The sequence below is a fragment of the Wyeomyia smithii genome, chromosome 2 (genome assembly GCF_029784165.1).
Source record: "Wyeomyia smithii strain HCP4-BCI-WySm-NY-G18 chromosome 2, ASM2978416v1, whole genome shotgun sequence".
Lineage (NCBI taxonomy): Eukaryota > Metazoa > Arthropoda > Insecta > Diptera > Culicidae > Wyeomyia > Wyeomyia smithii.
In genome coordinates, this window is record NC_073695.1 from 245,102,654 (window position 1) to 245,123,641 (window position 20,988).

General features: G+C 37.7%; 3 protein-coding genes across 9 annotated transcripts in view; 1 reads left to right on the top strand and 2 right to left on the bottom strand.

Moving 5' to 3' along the window:
* The window catches only part of LOC129724635 (neuroglobin-like), a 397,507-nt gene that overhangs the window by 139,631 nt on the left and 236,888 nt on the right, over positions 1-20,988 (top strand). The window lies entirely within an intron of this gene.
* On the bottom strand, positions 316-1,069 carry LOC129724637 (MD-2-related lipid-recognition protein-like). Its single transcript, XM_055679706.1, has 3 exons — positions 883-1,069; positions 529-812; positions 316-470 (listed from the first exon to the last, which is right to left on the bottom strand). The coding sequence occupies exons 1-3, from the start codon at positions 971-973 to the stop codon at positions 369-371; spliced, it is 477 nt and encodes a 158-aa protein (XP_055535681.1). The 5' UTR covers positions 974-1,069; the 3' UTR covers positions 316-368.
* The window catches only part of LOC129724633 (putative uncharacterized protein DDB_G0277255), a 72,901-nt gene continuing 53,109 nt past the window's right edge, over positions 1,197-20,988 (bottom strand). For 4 of the 6 annotated variants that reach the window (XM_055679688.1, XM_055679687.1, XM_055679692.1 and 1 more), the window contains 4 exons: positions 2,936-4,090; positions 2,503-2,872; positions 1,775-2,442; positions 1,199-1,702 (listed from right to left, as the gene is read on the bottom strand). In XM_055679688.1, coding sequence (XP_055535663.1) covers positions 1,538-1,702; positions 1,775-2,442; positions 2,503-2,872; positions 2,936-4,090 — 2,358 coding nt within the window. In that variant the 3' untranslated portion in view covers positions 1,199-1,537. Of the gene's footprint in view, positions 1,703-1,774; positions 2,443-2,502; positions 2,873-2,935; positions 4,091-20,988 lie in introns of all 6 variants that reach the window. The other 2 variants (XM_055679686.1, XM_055679685.1) reach the window with 1 other exon arrangement.

Sequence of the window (20,988 nt, forward strand, 5' to 3'; positions counted from 1 at the left end):
TAAAATTTGGAGAATCCAGTTTGGCTTAACTCCTGGAGTTTTTAATGTTTCTTAAAAAAAACATCGTGATTTTTATTTATCTGTATCATTTATTCTAACCCAATTTCGAGGACTCTTAACCAAACGAATCAACATAAACTTGGAATAGGCCAGTATTGAAATCTGTTGCTGCTATAATAAAACTATAGCCCTTGAAACAAAAATCGTGATGCTTCATTTATTGCTTATTTTCAACAAAATCGAATTATTAAACAAAAGCAAGCTTTTGTGGTTCAGAATAGACATTTCTCTATCATTAAACAAACGATTCCGATTAGTCGACAAATCGTGTATTGTAATTCCTACACAACAAATCCTGGATATAAGTTTTATCCCTTCTTGCCCTTCTTATCCGTGATTGCAATTTGAATGATAAAGCAACACATTTTCTGCTCCTCGTTCATTAGTTGCCATTTGACGTCATAGGCTCGCTATGGAAAATAATCATCAACGCAGAGAAACAAAAGATCACACAATAACAATACTCACACTAGGAAACGCCTTCTTGATCGAAAGATTGTACGAGTAGCTCTGCCGTTGTCCGGCGACGATCGGACAGCTGGTGTACTTGCACCCCTCGTTATCCATTCCGGCGAACGGTAAATCCATGGATGTCTGGGTCCAGAAGGCTTTAGCCGTGGCCGTCGTAGCGTTGAATTCCGGCGTGTAATCGAACGCGATGGTAGCGTTTCTACCTTTTATCATCGCGCAGGGTTTACTCTGCGCCGATTCTGGACACGGATCAACCCGAACTTCATGCACCTCACATTTTACTGTATCGGAAACCGAGTTTGTTTTAAACCGAATCCTTCAAGTGATCTAAAAATTTCCTATTGTACTCACCGCTCTCAGTGCAGTTCTGAAAGTTGATCACTTCTCCACGTGCGAGAGCCGCCAGGCCAATGACCAACAAAAATGCCACCACTCTTCCCATAGATTACAGCAGCAGTAATAATCTACACTAACTTTCAGCTGGAGTGATTGACGATCGACCGATGACTGAAGTCTGGTCAGCCGACACTGAATCTGCGTTCTCGTGTGGAAGACTGGAATGCGTTATCACTAACGTCGATGGTTGCTTTGTTTCTTTCCAGTCGCTTTTGCTTTAGCCAGATAGTGATTAAAAATCGTTTATTTTAACAGAGCTTTTTAAATACAGTAAACCTCACGTTGAGTATTCAATCCGTGGTGGCAGTTTAATAATGTTATTCAAATGTTTGCTTACTGACAACACGAGCTGACGAAAAAAAAAGGAGGGGGGAGGGGAGAGGTTCCTATACATACATATTTATAATCATTTAAGCATTGACGCGAGATGTTCGCTTAGTATAAAAGATTTAAAATTATAATACTAACTGGGGTAGTTATACGAACTCAAAAACGGAATAATTCACTGGAGTTGTTGTGCGCATATTAGTACAGCTTATAGGTTGTGTTCTTTGGCTCGTTTTGTCCCGGGTTTTTTTTTTCCTTCGTAGTCGAACTGTTGCTGCTGAGTTTACACGATGCAAAGCGTAGTATCTCGGCAGAGCGATATTTGAGCTTCCTGCAGAATTCGAAGCCTCGGCCCCAGCGGAATACCCATCTTTTGCAGTCTCTCCTCTCCTAGGTACGGCAGCTCGATCATTCCGACCCGTTCGTTTTCGAATATGGGGGCGTATTTCTGAAAATTACCAAAATGTTAATTTTAAAACGCGAGTTCTCTCGTGAATTTCAGAATAAAAAACTCTCTAACCTCATACCCAAGCTTCTTCAGAAACAACTTCATTAGTGGCGGATCCTCGCCAAAGAATTTGGTCAATTTCTTAACCCGTCTCGGGTTGGTTAGATTCATCGGTTCCTTCGTGGTTGCATTGCCAGCCGCCACCGCCGATGTACTGGCATTCAAGGGAATGTGATGCATCGACTGGGACCGCAGCATGGCCATATCATTCCGGATCTCCTCCAGTTCCTGAGAAACGACGTGCTGCGAGCGCATCTCGGATGAAAGATGTGCCACACTGCGAGCCAAAGTGACTACGTGCGATTCCAGCCGTTGGAAGCGTTTGTTGATACCTCGAATGTCGCGCACTTTGCGGCGTTCGTCCGTTCGTCGACGGTCCCGTATCGGGCGGCCACTAACCGAACTGGACGGAAGCGAGGACAGACTACCGTGGCGACGTCTTCGGTTCATCCGCTGTTGGACGTCGTAGCCGGCCATTCGATTACCGAGCATTTTCAGCACCTCACTGTACATGGACTCCAGACCTTCCAACTGGTTGCGGATCTGCTGCAGGCCACCGCCGTCTGTTTCGGACTCCGATACTGACTGACCAGCTTCCCAGGGACCTCCCAGCAGAGATTCCAGATCGAGCGAGCGAGTTGTGTTCGTGACAGATGCACGGTCAGAGTCCAGACCAAACACTGTGAATTAGGGGTAAATTAATCGACGTTTCGTTCCAACGATCTTCAGGTAATACTTACGGTGTTTTTTGAGCAGCGTCTGTTCCTGTTTTTTGCTGCTAGAGGACAGCTTCAAGTAGTGCATGTAATTTTGAATGGTGTTCGTGGAAGGATTACCCTTGGATGGTCCTATGGGTTGTGGATTTTTACTCGCTCGATTGTACGTATCGGTTCCGTATTCCTGCTTCATTTGAGTTTTCCCACTCGATTTGTTGTGACTGGCGTTACCACCGTTGCTCATGTTGTACTGGATTCCTCCGTCTGGTGAAAGCGGTGGCAACGGGGGTGACATCGACGAGGCACTCTCTGACATGGTACTCTCCGGACGCATCATCATTCCCTTGATTCCCGGCTCCAGGATGTTACGTAATTCAGCGTCCACGACGTCAACCTAATTAAGGAAAACTAAACTTGAACCACGAAACCCTACCACAAAAAGACCAACCAAACTTACCCACTCCGATTCCGATTTGCTGCGATTTCTCTCGACCTGTTCGATTAGATTCATGTTGACCTGCTGCTGCTGGATTGTCCCCTTTCTGCCACTGGAGTACGCGGCACTTCCACGCCCGGAGTCGACATTCGAGCTGTGATTACCGTTCCTATCGTAGTCCGAACTGGAAATGGAATCGATTTGCTTCTGGGTTTGTTGTACATGCGTCGAAATTTCGGAAGCGATCTGAACGACCGAGTTGTTGTTAGTTCCGTTCGTCAGCTTGTGATTCGCAGACTTTTGACCCGCGGTAGACGTTTGCTGCTCGTGCCCATTAAAACTGGACTCTCCGATGTTGATGGTCGTATGTCCTCCGTGCGAGTGCGAGGTGTGACCATCGGAAAACTCCGCTAACAGCTTGTGCCTTGTCTGGGATACTTGCTGATAGCTGGATGATGTTGGAACTGGCGGAGCTTGGGCCGACTGGTTCGATACTTGCGAATGATTGTGACGATAATTGTGTACATAGTTCTGTTGCGGCTGCCGGCTATGCTGTTGTGGTTGCTGCTGCTGTTGCTGCTGCTGCATTGGGTTTGGAATATTTATCCGACCGTTGTTGTGATGCTGGCGAAAGCCACCATCATCGCTATCTGTTCCGTCCATCGCATTTGGTGAAAAATTGGGATAGTTCTGAAGTGCGGAAACCGTGTTCAGCTGTGGTTGGGACATGGCTTTCAGACTTCGGAAACCGGTCAGCGAATCTCCGTTGTAACCATCTGCCGGATCCGCGAATTTTTTGTGATAGTACAAAGGTGAATCGCCTCTAGCGTTCGTACTCCACAAGTTTATGTTGGATTGGGCGTGGTTTAGACTATTGCTCGGGTTTCCCCCCGTCATCATGAAAGATGATCCGAGACTGTCGTGCTGCTGCTGCAGCATCGAGGAAACGTTGTTTAGCTCGTCTACAGCCCCCTCTGGGGCGTCTTTCTTGAATTTAGACGATATTAGGTCCTTCAGTTTGTGATAGTTTTTCGTGACGGATTTTTTAACCGTTTCTTTGTCCTTGGAACTGCTATCGCGCTCCGCTAGGGCGGTGACGTCTTCTGGTAGCCGAACCGCGTTTCGGGGAATCGCACCCGTGAGCGAAGAATGAATGACTTCAATTTGAGCTTGATTCTGGAAAATTAAAACAAAAAAGAAACCCCTTTTCAGTTAGATAATAATGAGCAGAGAACGATGCTTTCTTTCAACATTTGCCAGTGACGCTCAACTCAATTCGAGAAGAAATAAAGAGAAGCAAAGTGGAAAATTTTCCATTCCTTCCACGGCCCCGTCCCGCTGGGGTTTGTGTCCTCTTTTTTTTCTCGTTATGGCCATCGGGTGACACAACACCGTTCATCGCTCTGTTTAGCGCGAATTGCTATCGTCGCGCATCAGATGCAAATAAACGTCACTTGGCGAGAACGACAACGACGACGCCACCGGCGTCTCAACACAAGGATGCCCTAGTGGGGCGGCTGTTTACAGTCAACCATCGTTGTGATGACCGCCTATGGGATAACAAAGCGAAATCGAGCGGAAAAGGTTTTCTTCCTAATTGTTGTTTTCGTTGTTTTTCTGACTGCAGCCAGTGCCAGCGGGAAAGGATCGCAGCAAACTGCGCTTTGCGCTTACTTGATATCGACGAGGGAAATCGATTCCAGGAAGCGCATCACTGCACCTCGGAAAGCCTGTTAACTGGGTGTGGGCGAATTTCAACTGGAGCGGAATCATTTCCGCCCGCCGTCATTGCCGATGGACCAGAATGAGAACATTCTTGCTGATTCTACGGAAGTGACTGCAGCAAATGGGGGCTTGGATTTTGACCGAATTGAGACATAATTTATTGCGCATTATGAATTCTGTTTGGCTTTTGTAGCAAGGGATTGTATTTGATGTATTATTTGCCTGTATTTTCAGGCACTGGATAGCTGCATCTTTATCGAAAAAAGTTTGATAGTACTGGCAAGGTTGCCAGTCATAATGAATTACTCTGGATTTTTACACATTTTTAAATTTACGCGCCAGACAAATTTTTGAATTTTCCAAATATTTGACACTAGGTCAGGCATTCATTTCGCAAAAAGTTCACCACGTCTAAATTTGCAGCTATTTAAAATTGATATCAGGTGTACAAATTAAAAACCATTTTTATCATTGGCGCCAGCAGTACTTAACAAGGTCACATAAGAAACGTCTCTTCGTAAGCTGAGGTATTAGTTAATAACAAGTCATCAAAAATTGCGACTTTAACGTATATACAAATATACAATGAAAAAAAAATGTAGATGCAGAATAGGAAGTAGAGCCATAACAGGAGCTTTCTACTAATGACAAATGATGCATTTGAGCCAAGCGTCAAAATTGGATAAAATTACACGACAAAGTGATTCTTTTGTATGACAACGCTTGACCACATATCGCTAACGTCGTCGAAACGTATTCGGAAACGCTAAACTGGGACGTCCTACCTCTTCCGCTGTATTCTTCTGATATCGTTAAATCCGAATTCTGCCTCTTCTGATTAGTGACCCATTGCCTGGCCCATTTCGCCTTTTCCATACGAGCTTTTAATGGTAAACATAGTAAACAATTTAGAGAGTAGTCCTCTTTTTTAATTTTTTTGGTGGAAGTACAGGTACGATACTTTTCATAACCATGAATAATATCCATAGAGAAATGAATTTCGCTTCTGAAGAACAGCACAAGAGGAAACTTCCGTTCTGAGTTGCTGTTTTCAGCGTTTGTTTGTCTATTCAAGGTAAAAAGTTTTGCAAAATTTCAATTTTTTCCATTGAGGTTAAGCGGGGTAAAACGGCCCTTGAAAATTATATGTCTAAAAACGTCCAAATACTAAAAAGTGCAATAACTCCTGCTAGACTTGATGAATTTTCCTAAAAATTTGTGGTATTATTCTTAAGTTCGTATTTAACTGAGTGATAATTTAAATTTTCAGTAAATCTATCAGGTCTAACCCGAGTTCTTGCAGTTTTGGTGATTTTGACGGCATTTTTCGAAAAAAAACCTTCAAGGAACGTTTTACCCCAAATTGCATATCTTCTGGTAAAGTAGGTAGCTCTGATAAGGCACAGTGATTATCCAAATTTTCAGTAAAATCTATGAAGTCTAGCAGGAACTATAGTAATTTTAGCGATTTTGACGGTTTTTTGAGAAAAACCTTCTAGGACCGTTCTACCCCATTTGGCACACTTGGCTTATACATGACATTAAAACTATTGAGTTGAGATGAGTAGGACGACCCTGAAATTTGACAATTTTTTTGAGAAAAATGCGTTTTTTTCGTCAATTTACCTCTTTGCCACGTATATTGACCATACGTTTTGAAGTACTCTTAGTGTAGAGCAATACCACAAATTTTTAGGAAAATCCATGAAGTCTAGCAGGAGTTTTTGCACTTTTTAGTAGTTTTTGGACGTTTTTGGACATATCATTTTCAAAGGCCGTTTTACCCCACTTAACCTCAATGAAAAAAATTGAAATTTTGCAAAACTTCCTACCTTTAATAGCCAAAAAACGTTGAAAATTCATCACATAAGAAAATACATCAAAACAACATGCGGTTGCGCCTCTCGCGAACTGGCTCTTAATGTGTATGTGGGTCATTCCATACGAAGTGACCACGAAAAAGCACAAACTTGGACACGACCATCACAGATTTTGTTCAAAGTTGGGGGAACTATTCATCTACTGTCTCTTTGGAAAAATCCCAAACTTGGTGTCGATTGGAATACCCCCCGCTCTCCAGGACCGCAAAGTCCTATTTTTTGCAAAGTCGCGCAATTTTTGTCAAAAATCTCTTTTTTCTTTTCCTTACAATTCATAGACGTGAGATGTCCGAAAACTACTGATCGATGATATTTGGAGAAAATAAAGTAAGGAATCAAGAAAAAATACAAGTTTTGACCGGAAGTGTTGCCAGATAAATTATTTTTGTATTTGAATACTAAATTTACATTTTTCGGCAAATGCAGCCATTTTTATTTTAAATTTGATAGTTTCATCGTGTTCCTTGGAAAATTTCACATAAGAAACAACTATCATTCCGAGGTAATATGACCCAATCTCGAGATATAACATTTTTACGAAAAAAGTTGTAAACTTCGTAATTAATTTTTTTACAATTAATAGACGTAAGACACCCGGAAAATAGTGATAAGAGAATTTTGATTTTCGTTAAAAATGCTATATCTCGAGATTGGTTCATATAACCACGGAGTGATAAGTGTTTTTTACGTAAAATTTTCCAAGAAATACAATGAAACCATCAATTTTGAAATAAAATTAGCTGCATTTGCCGAAAAATGCAAATTTAGTTTTAAAATACAAAAATAACCTATCTGGCAACACTTCCGGTCAAAAATAATATTTTTTCTGGATTCCTTGGTTTATTTTCTTCAAAAATCATCCATTAGTAGTTTTCGGACATCTCACGTCTATGAATTGTAAGGAAAAGAAAAATGAGATTTTTGACAAAAATTGCGCGACTTTGCAATAAAGAGGAGGTCCTGGAGAGGGGGGGGGGGGGGGTTATTCCAATCGACACCAAAATTGGGATTTTTCCAAAAAGACAGTAGATGAATAATTCCAAGTGGCATGTACACTTCGTATGGAATGACCCGTATGTTGTTCATGCTCCAGTAGAATACCTAACTAACGGCAATCTCAAGATAAATTTGGTATATCTAACAAGGCAGAGTTCATAAGATTTGTTTAAAGAAACTATGACAAAGTTTACATTGGACAAACTAAAAGAAATCCATATGGGACGATCCATTAATGATGTCACGCAAAATTTGGAAAAAATTAACTCCCCCCCTCCCCCTTGTCACAAGCTGTCACAACTTCCTTGACCCCCCCCCTTAATTACGTCACGTTATTAAAATCCCCCTACCCCCTGGAAATAATTGATGGAAAATCGAGAAATTTGTTAGGAATGCATTTTTCCTTAATGAGAACGATTTTACTGAAAGAAAAAATGAAACTAAAAGGAAAAGAAGATTATAGAATATAACTAGAAAAGGATGCTGTTGATGGAGACGCATATCGACGACATAGAAAGCCGAAACAGTAACTGCAGCATCATTGCTGATTTTTTAAAGACCATCAATATTTAGTTCCTCTTCTTCAATCAATTCGCAATCCAAATATTCTCCACATGTTACAAAAGCTAAGCATTTTTATTTACGTTTTGTCACAATTTTTGTATTGATTGGATTGAGAGACACTGAAAATTAATAAAAATTGCGCTGTCATTCATAAACGAACATGCACGGTAAAACAGAATTAACGAACATTATGATTTTTAACGTAACAAAAATGTCATTCATATTATCTAAAGCAAATCCTAAGCAAAAAAAGAGATTGTAGAACTATAAATGAATAGGCGGGGGCCTAGCGTGGTTGGTAACGTCTCCGCCAACCACGCTCGACGCCTGGGTTCGAATCCCACCGCCGACATAAGTGTCGATGGTTGTGAGGTGGCGTGATCCACTCACAACCAACCCAACTGGTCTAGATTCAATCCTAGCCGACACCGGGAGATTTACTGAGGCGAAAAATCTCTGGGATCACGCCTTCCATCGCATGAGGAAGTAAAGCCGTTGGCGCCGGTCCGTTAATCAACGGGTCGTAAGTTAGGGTCCTGAGTGGAGCCGCCTCCCTGGGCGTCGGTGATGGCACAACAAAAGTGGCGGAACTAGACCGACGGAAAATAAGCGAGAATAAAAAAACTATAAATGAATGATGCAAATATCATAAATAGTTCTGAGTTGAACTCTGTGTTTAGGTGTTTGACTTTTTTATTTATTTATTTTTTGTGAGTTTAAATGTGAGGTCACACTCAAGATAACCCCCCTTCCCCATATGTCACAAAATGTCACAAAAATTGAAACCCCCTTCCCCCCTAAACGCGTGACATCATTAATGGATGGCCCCTATCATAATTATTATATATTATGTACTTTTGAATTTTCATCTTGAGCAATTATTTTCATTTGCATCTATGAGCAAAAATTGACCGTTCTAGCGATAGTTGTCTCATGTTTAAAGGAAGGAAACTTTATTAGGTCAAGTATGCGCAGAACGGCAGTTTCGTTTGTTATCGAATCTTTGTTGAGTTTAAGCATGCGGCCTACTCAGGCTTATCAAATTCATTTAAGGATTTTTATACCTTTTTGCTCGAGAAAAAACAATAAAGTTTGGATTTTTTTAAGCGTGTAGTACCTTTTTTCATTGCAAAGAGGAAGTTGTTTTCTGAGAGTTCAGTTATTCAATAACAACAAAACACGTTTGTTCATAAGAATTACCAATTATTTGGGGAGTAATGACCGTTTCCCCAAAACGTTTTTTTTTTTCTGACAGAGGTTTGCGGTGTTTACGATAACGGCCCGAAAAACATGTTATTTTACACCCGAAAAACATGTTATTTTACAACAACTATTTGAGCGCTGAAACTTGTAATAAAATTGTTTTTATTTTTTTTTTTATTTTGACAAAGTTAAACTTCGTCTATCAAAAATCGATCGTTCAACGACCGGGGAATTTAATAACGAACATTTTTTAAAAAAGATGAAGAAAATCGGTTCAGTTGTTTCACCGCATTTGTGAACACGGCAGAGTCATTTTTTGAGAAACACCATTCCGAGATAAATGCGTATAAAGTTTCAATTTTCGCGGATGCGGCCGTGGCGAGGCGCGCTGCAAATCGCTCTAACTTTCTCCCTATTGCTCAGATCTTTAACAAAATTTATAAAAATCTTCTCAAGATATTGTACTTTAAGATAATGCAATAAAAATTATTTGTTTTTTTTTTTGAAAAATAAAAAGGTATATAACCCCTTAAAATAAGTTGAATCGAACTTGAGAGTTATTATTAGTTCTATTATCAGTTCTATTATTGGCAGGACCACTTTAATTTTTGTCAACGTTTGGTTTTCCTCGTCAATTGTAAAACTATATTGGTTTCAGTCTCACATGTTCCAAAAAAACGTTTTAATATTTATTTATTTCTTTTAACGAGGCTTTAATCATTGCACAACTAAATTCTCACCGTTTTTTTATGACAGAATTCAAATGCCGTTACTTCCCGTTTGAGCGTTTTTATGTACGTTTTAACGATTCTGGCAGTATGAGACCGATCGTTGTCATGCAGTAGAATCATTTTTTTTGTGCAAAAAACGGCAAAGCCGATGACGTAGAAGTATGACTAAACAGTCACCATGACTTTTTTTGGATTGCTGTAATAAATCTATTTTTCATCACCTGTTGCGATGCTTGGTATGGCGGATAACTCCTAATACCAAAGCAAGCTGTTCCTGCTTTTGACATAGATTCTTATCGTGTAATTTCGCCCAAATACCGTCTTCAAAGCAACGAAACCAATCACGGCACGGTGTTTCACTTAGAGCAGTATTTCCGTAAAGTTTTTTCAACTCTCGATATGCTCCAGTCATCATTTTCTTCGAATGAGAGAGAAAAATAATACTTCCCGCAAATAACGATGATTGAGTTCAAAATCAGATTGAAAGGAAAGAATTGCTATAGACGATTAAATTTCTTGGTTTGAAGATAAACCTGATGTCTAGTAAATAATAATGATATGATTTTAAATGAAAGCGGAATTTTAATTTTCGTTCAACCCATGTGGATCGTAGCTTGAGTCTATTATTATTATTATTATTATTAATGGGGGGGATTTGTTAGTATGTGTGTCCAATCACAAATGGTGACTTCTCAACACTGTTAGAAATTTGTAATTTTCATTATTAGAATTTGTTTGCTTTCGCAATTAAGACTTATCGTTCGTAGGGATTTAAACCTACTTGTCAGAAAAGGGGAAGTAAACTTACAACTAACTTAATTGCTAACTTATTGGCTATAAAGAGAGCTTATCGTAGCAATTGAGGATTGCAACGATTTTTGTCGAAAATTGTTAATAATTTTATTTGACATAGCTTCTAATGGTTCAACACCAGTAAGTCTATGTAATTCGAGTGTACCAAACCAAGGAGGACGCTTCAAAATCATTTTCAGAATTTTATTCTGAATCCTTTGGAGCGTTTTCTTCCTTGTTGAACAGCAACTTGACCAGATCGGTACAGCATAAAGCATTGATGGTCTAAAAATTTGTTTGTAAATCAAAAGTTTGTTCTTTAAACAAAGTTTAGAATTCCTGTTAATGAGAGGATATAAACATCTCGTATATTTGATGCACTTGGCTTGTATGCTCTCAATGTGCTCTTTGAAAATAAGTTTTTTATCAAAAATTAGTCCCAAGTACTTAACCTTGTCGGACCAACTTAAAATAACCCCATTCATCTTGACAACGTGATTATTGTTTGGCTTGAGGAAAGAAGCCCTAGGCTTATGCGGAAAAATTATCATTTGAGTTTTAGAAGCATTGGGAGAGATTTTCCACATTTGCAAGTAGGAAGAAAAAATATCTAAACTTTTCTGCAATCGACTGCATATGGCACGAAGACTTTTTCCTTTTACGGAAATGCTTGTGTCATCGCAGAACAATGACTTTGTGCATCCTGGAGGCAAATCAGGAAGATCTGAAGTGAATATGTTGTACAGGACTGGCCCCAAGACTGAACCTTGAGGCACACCTGCTCTGACAGGAAATCTATCAGATTTTGAATTCTGATAGACAACCTGCAGAGTTCGATCAGTAAGATAATTTTTTAAAATTTTGATTAGGAAAATTGGAAAATTAAAAGTTTGCAATTTCGCAATCAAACCTTTATGCCAAACACTGTCGAATGCTTTTTCTATGTCTAAAAGAGCAGCTCCAGTGGAATAACCTTCAGATTTGTTAGCTCGTATCATATTAGTAACTCGGAGCAATTGATGAGTTGTGGAATGCCCATGGCGAAATCCAAACTGTTCATTTGCAAAAATTGAATTTTCGTTGATGTGTGACATCATTCTGTTAAGAATAATTCTCTCAAACAGTTTACTTATTGAAGAAAGCAAACTGATTGGTCGATAACTTGAAACTTCAGCTGGGTTCTTATCCGGTTTTAAAATGGGAGTAATTTTTGCATTTTTCCATAATTTGGGAAAATATGCAATTTTGAAGCAGCAATTGAAAATTTTCACTAAAAATTCCATTGTGCTCTCAGGGAGATGTTTGATTAGTATATTAAAGATTCCATCGTCACCAGGTGCTTTCATATTTTTGAAATTTTTAATAATTGATTTAATCTCATTCAAGTTAGTTTCAATTATTTCTGCAGGTAAAAAATTCTGGGAAGAAATTAAATCAAATTGACGTGTGACTTCATTTTCAATTGGACTCACAAAATTCAAATTTGAGTTATAAACACTCTCAAACTGCTGAGCAAGTCTTTGAGCCTTTTGTTCATTGGATACAAGAAAACGTTCACCATCTTTTAAAACTGGAATAGGCTTTGAAGGTTTCTTAAGAATCTTCGACAGCTTCCAAAATGGTTTTGAATATGGTTTCAATTTTTCAACTTAAGTCTCAAAATTTTGATTTCTCAGAAGAGTAAATCTATGTTTAATCTCTTTCTGTAAATCTTTATAAATAGTTTTAAAAACAGGGTCACGAGAACGTTGATATTGACGTCTGCGGACATTTTTCAAACGAATTAGAAGTTGAAGATTTTCGTCAATTATTGATGAATCAAATTTCACTTGAGCCTTTGGAACAGAATAATTCCTGGCATCAACAATTGCACATTTTAATGCTTCCAAAGCGGAATCAATATTCACTTCCTTTTGCAAATCAAGCTCATTATTGAAATTTCTCTCAATATAATTTTTGTATCTTTCCCAATTAGCTTTGTTATAATTAAAAACAGAGCTCATAGGGTTTAAAACTGATTCATGTGATAAAGAAAAAGTTATTGGAAGATGGTCAGAATCAAAGTCAGCATGTGTGATCAAATCACTACATACATGACTTTGATCTGTGAGCACCAAATCAATTGTTGAAGGGTTTCTTACAGAAGAAAAGCATGTAGGACTATTCGGAGACAAAATAGAATAGTATCTTGAAGAACAATCATTGAATAAAATCTTGCCATTGGAATTACTTTGAGAATTATTCCATGAACGATGTTTAGCGTTAAAATCGCCGATTATGAAAAATTTCGAACGATTTCTGGTGAGTTTTTGTAAATCACCTTTAAAATAATTTTTGTGCTCGCGTGTGCATTGAAATGGTAAATATGCTGCGGCAATAAATAAAATCCCAAGTTCAGTTTGAACTTCAATTCCCAAAGTTTCAATAACTTTCGTCTCAAGATGGGGAAGAGCACGATGTTTGATTCGGCGATGAATAACAATTGCAACTCCACCGCCGGAACCCTGAATCCTATCATATCTATGAACCACGTAATTGGGATCATATTTTAATTTTATGTTAGTTTTCAAAAATGTTTCAGTAATAATTGCAATATGCACATTATTTACTGTTAAAAAATTAAAAAGCTCATTCTCATTGGCCTTCAATGAGCGAGCATTCCAATTTAATATTTTAATTGTTTTATTTAAAATCATTGCTAAATTTTAAATTAGAAACAATTTTAATAGTAAAGTTTGTGCCTGTTTGAATGGCTTCAAACATTGATTTTGCTTGCAACATGGCGTTCATAAGATCGAACATTGCCTGTTGCAAAAAAGAAAGTTTACCTGCCGTAATAGGCCCTAGGCAGTTGACATTAGAAAAAATATTTTCGGTAGCAATATTAGCTGGGGTAATAGGTGTACAATTATTTTCTAGCGTGTTTTGCTTACCCATATTAGCGGTTATTTTCGAACTACCAACATTAGGCGGTAGAATGTTCGAACTACCTGTAACCTGTGCATATGTTAAACGGGTATGCAAAGGAGTAGGTAAACTATGCGTCACTGGTACGCTTGGAGAATTTTGTTTTGAAGTTTGTTTTGAATTTTGTTTACCTTGCCTTGCCTTAACAATTGCTAAACGGACTTGGCATTGATAAAAATTTGACATATGGTTGCCGTTACAATTCGCACAGCGAAAATTTTTACTCTTTTTCACAGGACATGTGTCCTTTTTGTGAGAAGAGTCTCCACAATTAAGACATTTTTGGTCCATGTTACAGAATTTGGAATCATGGCCATAACGTTGGCAAGTACGGCATTGGGTGATATGCTTTTCACCTCCGCCATACTTCCGCCATACACGCACATTATACAAAGCATGTGCCTTTTCAAAAAATTTTAAGTTGTTAACCTCATTGCGGTTAAAATGAATTAAATAATTAACAAGGGAAATTCCAGTTCTCTGACTGTTTTCGCCTCGTGATTTTTGTTTCATTAGAATTACTTGGGTAGGGGCTATGCCAAGTAATTCTGTTAAAGTAAGTTTGATCTCATCAACGGTTTGATCGTTGGTGAGACCTTTTTAAGACAACCTTGAACGGCTTGGCGTTCTTGGCGTCATGTGTAAAAAATTTTTACATCTTGTCAGTTAAATACTGAACAATACGATCACGACCCTTTACTGAGTCGGCTAATAAGCGACATTCACCTCTACGGCCAATTTGATAGGTAACTTTAACGTCAGAAACAAACGTTGAAAGTTCCTTTTTGAATATATTACATTCAGAAGAAATAGTTACCACAATAGGTGGAACTTTCTCCTTTTTTAAAGATTTTATATTTTGTATAGTTTCATTATTGGTAACTTCCATTTCACCAGCTTCTTGCTCAGGCAAAATATCAAAAGGATTGTCACTACAGACACTCGAAGTTTCAGAAAGAGATGCCTCTCTTTTCCTCCCCACAGCGATGCGAGGTTTCTTTTTCCGTCCAGCCATTTCAGGTGATACGAAAAAAGTTAAAACAAATGTTAAATTCAAAAGTAGGTAGTCTTGAGAAGACTGATGGGAAATAACTTTCAGGTAGTCTTTAAAAGACACACTGACAAAACACAAACTTTGAAGCTATAGGCAGTCAAAGACCAGTCCACAAGCAACCGAAAAAACGTCTGATCTGTAGGACAGTTCAAGACGCACTGATCGTAGCTTGAGTCATTTATAATCTTAATTCGACCTAATGAAAAATGAGAGCGGAGCATTAAAAATTCAGATTAATCCCAAAATCATGCACATGCACATATGTTTTTTAAAGATACATAAGCCGATTCATTTTGAACACCTACCAAGAAAAAGGGTAGTTAAAAGCTGGAAAATCAATAATACCCGGGAATCTTTTTGGATTTCATAAAACTAAATTTCATAGGGGAACTGCTCCATTATTCATCTCATTAAGCCAATATTCACGAAGAATGCACGGATTAAACATCAAATTTTCATGAAATCATTAAACAAATAAACTAAATATGCTTACGTGCTCTTATGGAATCGTTCAGCATTGTATATTAAGTAAAATTAGCTAGCTTTATCCTAAATTTCGTAAAAAAATCCATTTTTTACAACGCTTCCATATCCATCTCAAAACTTGAATCACTGCTCAATTATTCATCTCACGGCGCCCCCATACTCATTACACTGTTAATCATGAATGAAACACATTATCATGAATGAACGTAACCGCAGCCCGTCGTAGTAGGTTACTTAGATTCGATTTTCTTCAACGCAGTGAAAACAGATGAAAATACATACAGTTGGAATTTAGGAATTGTAGAAATTCATCTCATATATTTCTGCTAATTCAAGCTTGTTTTAGGAAATTTGAGGTGAACATTTCAAAGATTATAGTATTCTTAGTGTAGTGAGTGTTTTTTTTTTTAGTGATTTAAATAAAGAGTGGTCCGCTAGTGATGAGAAAAACTTTGTTTGGCTGCTGAACGAGTCCCGTAGTAGCCGTATAGAACAATGCGCGGATTTTGTTTTTTTGAGGTAGGTGATTGAATTAAATGAGTTTTCGAGTGTAGATGCCCGACTTCAAAATCAAATTTAGTGCTTTTACGTGAGTTTCTGAGGATTATACTTTATGAGGAATCTAAAGTGAACTAAGAAGAATCCATTCCATGGATTAGCATATTTGGTTTTTTCCTGCTTTCAATTGTGTTTCAATGTTGTATGAGATGAATATACGGGCTGAGATGAATAATGGAGCAGTTCTTCTAGTTTATCTCAATCAATAGAGATAGAAGTCAGGGACATCTCAAAACTCGTCAAAAGAAAACTTTCAACACTTTTTTTTTTCATAAAATGGGATGGGTCAGGAGGGTACTGATTTTTTTTTACCCCTCCCTTAAGTACGCGACTGGGTACCCGAGTATCCACAACCAAAATGGTTGTAACTTTTGCAATTTCCATCCGATTTTGATAATTTTAGCAATAACAGATTCAGCACCGTATCTACCTTCAAATGAGCGCTAGTAGGGCATCGCTTTCCATTCCTGGAAATCTGGTTTGTCGGGGAAATAGGCATGCCGAAACCGAGAAATTCTATTAATATATCATCAGAATCTCACAATTTCTGGTTTATTCTCTATAAAATTATTTCAACAATTTGTTTTTGGGATTTCGAGTACATATTTTAGTGACCCTCTAAATGGTCTTTCCAAAACAGATAATAATGGGACTTTCAGTGGTCAACGAAGCACACTACCTCCAGCGGTGATTTGGTGAAACTGTTGGGTCGAAACACGAACATTTGTAGTGGGAACCAGAATCAGAAAACTAATATTTCATCATCAAAATAAATCACAATCGTCACTTTGACGCTTTGAATAGGTCCCTTTGACACACTTATACACTGACTAGAGGTACCAAACTTCACAGGAATGGTTATAAAGTTATAATCATTTTAGGGAAACTTGGCCGAGCTTTAAGGCACCATTTTGACGTTGGTCTAACGTCTATTTCGAAGTTAGGCGCCTGAATTTGAAAAACTAGTAATTCAACCAGGAAAAACCGGGGAAAAGTGGTCGGGTTTTGAGCGCTTATATCAGTCATTTCTTTTCAGAGTATCGAGGTTTTGGCATCAACCGATCAGAAATTCTTTTACGGTTAAATTTATGTAATAAAAATAACCTATTGTTTGAGATACACTATTGAAAAATTGATAAATAACATCGATTGTCTAAATCATACCGAGCAACCAACCACTACCTCTCTTCCCAAGCACAGTCGACACTATCGGATACAATCGATCTGACTTTGTAATCGATTTGTTGTTGTCGTTGTTTTACTCGAGGTCACTTTCTGAATCCGATGCTTTTTTACTTTCTTTACCATTCCCTATTCATCTAAACTCCTCGCTTTTTCCAAACAACCGAGGAAACCTTGATATATAAGGTACCATCGGAACATTTCACCTCATCATTTTCATTCCAAAACTGTATCATTATCATACGCACTCCATCGAATTGAATTTCTCATTCGTGCATTGACCGGCAAAGCGGACGATTTTCTCTGGAACAGTAGAAAGCGGGTGGTGACAAATATTGGTCACTAATAAAAGTGCATGCCATCGAATTGAATTTTTCATTCGTTTATTGACCGGCAAAGCGGACTGTTCTTTCGGGAGCAGGAGGAAGCGGATGGTGTCAAATATTGGTCGCGCATTCAAGCGCACGCCATCGAATTGAATTGCACGTGTGTGAGTAGCTATTCATCGAGGAAAAATTACTGCCTATAAAATCAAATCCCAGTTGCAATTTAATAATAACCATTCATTATCGTCGGTTTCGTGCAACACTGGTACAAGTCAAAATTTTGCGTTTTCGAGCTTTTGCTGGCAAACGATGCCGAATACTATTAAGTTTCATCCCACGAAATCCCGTTTCAAAATTCACAAAAATTCTAGAGTTATGAGTAGAAGTGCCTTTGCTGCACAAATCGGAATTTCGTCATAAAGTTAGTAAAAACAAGGTTTTAACTTGTACAACGTGCATGATAGTCCCAAATAAGTGCAATGAAGATTAATACTTTTAAAATTGATATTTTTTTTTTAAATTCAAAATTAAATTTTCGACGTTTATTTTCAAACGCTTTCCTCTCGAAACTATGATTTTTGAGTTGTGCCAGTGTTGCACGAAACCGACGTTATGCTCTTCCAAATACATGTAGTAGCCTTGAAAAAGACCAACTACTGCAATTGCAATTTTCATTCAATTGTCGCATAAATGCTTCATGGTCAGATCGCGTGCGATATCCTCTCTGACATATTTTTTTCGAACGTAGGAGAATGATATAACTGGAAATAGAGGCGGTAGAACGGTATCCGCACTGACATAATAAATAAGTCACACCTTTATTTCAAGTTGGTGGTCCCCGTGGTTCTGTGGTTAGCGATGTCGGTCGGCTAGCTCTCCCACACGGTTGTGATATCGGGTTCAATTCCCGATCGAGGATCTTTTCGAGCTGGGAATTTTCTCGACTCAGCACTGGGGCACGATATATCGTTGTACTTATCCTACACATGCAAAAATGTGCCAAAAACAATATCGATAACGAGTTCTCTCAATTAATCTAGTTGATCGAAACCGCTATTAGCCCCAAGGCTAAGCGTGCGATATATATTGTTTATTTCAAGTTATACCATTCTTCTTCCGTAGATCTGGTAAGCATTGCTTGCTTGCGGCTGAATAAGTTGGTCAAATCGAAAACGACAAACAACTGCTCTCACACTAGATGGCAAAGCAAGGGAGTGAAGTGAGCAGCGAATCGCGTGTATGTAGGGAGCTCGTAGAAAACACTACTATGGAATCTAAAATATTTCTCCAAAGAGATACTAAACTGGTGTGATCTTCCCCACACGAAAGGCCATTAAACTCAATAAATACACAACACTTCACTGCAGTGCTTTTACTGTGTGTCTTTCAAACATATATTAAATAGAGAATGTATCTAGGTAAAAATTAAAATAATTCGCTTTGCATCTCGAAACTGAAAAAAATAAATCCAGCCGCCCCACACTGTTTCCAAAGCTGAAAAAACGTGATCGAAATTATTTTGACCTATAAACATTGATTTTAGAGCCGTAACGTCTTCAGCAAAGTTGTTCCATTAATTACTCTCCATGTTATAGAAGCTACAATTCCATGATTTATCCACTCAACAGGGAGAAACGAGTTTTACTTCTCTCATTTTGGAATATAAAAATCCTCTTTTTCAGCAAAGTTGTAGCAAATTTTAAAAGAAACAACTTTGTTGAAGACATCATACTTTTATTTTATTTAAATGGACTTTTGTGGAGTTTTCTATAGATTAATTTTTAAAATCTTTTTTTGCTATTTAACTTTTTATAGTGATTTTCTACAATTTTCGAATGTTCTGCAAAATTGTTTGCTATAACGAAACAAACAATATCTCCGAAGAAAGTTCATTTTTGTCTCACATATATTTTTGGTTGTTGGCGATTTTTACTAGGATAATGCGCTAATTTACACTTATTATTCTTAAACAAAAAATAATGATTTTGGAGTAATAGTGTCTTTAGTAAAGTTGTTCTATTAATTATTCTCCATTTTGTGGAAGTTAGAATTTTGTGATTAATCTACCTAAAAGTGAGTAATGAGTTCTATTTTTCTCCTTTTTGCATATGAAAATCCACTTTTCTAAGTAAAGTTTTAGCACATTTCGTAAGAAAAAACTTTGTCGAAGACACCATTCTTGTATCTGGTCATTTAAATGAACTATTGTGAGGTTTTCTCTAGAATGCCCCTTAAAATCATTTTTTAATATAACTTTTTATAGTGACTTTCTTAAATTTTTCAATGTTCTACAATGTTATTAACTACAATAAAACACACAAGTTCACCGAAGAAAGCTTATTTTTATCTCTCAGGTTTATTTGGTTGTTAAAGATTTTTATTTAAATAATGCACTTATTTATTCACAACTAGCTGACCCGGCAAACTTCGTACCGTCGCCTTGAGTTTTATTGACTGTTGTATTGCAAAAACTTAAATATCTAACTGCTGCTAAAAACATACCTACGATATGTTTCGGCTCTGATTTGTTTTTAGTTTTTTTTAAATTCTGCGCTCGTAGAATTCTACGTTTTTATTCCATTGAACATTATGAAGCACCTTTCAACCATAATCAAATCATTTCAATACATTTCTGAAAATATAGTCATTTTTTTAACCGACCATCTTCCCTTCGGGATTCGTATATTCCCTTACTTTTTAATATTCTATCTCCAGTGTTGCGGAGCCTGACACTTTTATTGACCTGCTACTACTCGTGTCTTAACTCGCAAAACTGGAACAAAAACAACGAATTTACGCCCCGGTGATGAAAACTTGTTTCGAATTTTTCCGATCAGAATCTCAGAAGGGCGGGAAATATCAAGGGTTGGTTTATAACGTTTTATAACTTCCAGTTGATTTTCGTTATTCCATGGCATAGTGACAATATGGTTTTGTCCTGAACAAAAGTTCTCGCAAAACCTAGAGGCCAACCATTTTTCGGGTATCTTTTTTTTTTTCAAACAAACATGATACCAATTGTTTTTCGGGTGACCATGTGACATAAAGCTGTTTATGCGAGAATATGCATGTTTTAGGTTTAATGCCACCAGTTATCAGGGCTTTGAGCATTATCGAATATCACGCAACTGCGGAGCGCGAAGGTACATACAGACGTTTGAAATTAAATGGTAAATTGGTAGGTACACGGAGCTTCGAAATTTTCGCTTCAATGACATTAATATTTCATCTGCTTTTTGAGCCAGATCTGCTGCCTAAGCATAGTGCAATTGACATTTCGCAACATTATAGTTTTCAATTCAACATTCAACAATTAATTGTAAATCCAGAGATTTGTAGGAATGCAATAGTGCTTATTTAAAGAAACATGAACAGAAATCAATGTTTTTTGAGAAACAAAAACTACACGTTTCTTTTACCAGCTAAGAGAATCTTTGCAGCATGAGCAAATGTCAATGATCTAAGTCAGTGTGCATTTTAGAGAAAATTGAACAGATTGACTACATCCGAGCAATGGTAAATTAAATCATCGCACATGTAGTGTTATTTTTGTTCTTTCTTTTCATTTATCAGATAAATAAAACAATTATATGCAACTTTGCTCAAATAA

Coding starts and splice junctions, on each gene's coding strand:
- LOC129724637 (XM_055679706.1), bottom strand. CDS start 973: ATGGGAAGAGTGGTGGCATTTTTGTTGGTCATTGGCCTGGCGGCTCTC. Junction 813..882: donor TCAGAACTGCACTGAGAGCG/GTGAGTACAATA, acceptor TTTCCGATACAG/TAAAATGTGAGGTGCATGAA. Junction 471..528: donor TCAAGAAGGCGTTTCCTAGT/GTGAGTATTGTT, acceptor TATTTTCCATAG/CGAGCCTATGACGTCAAATG.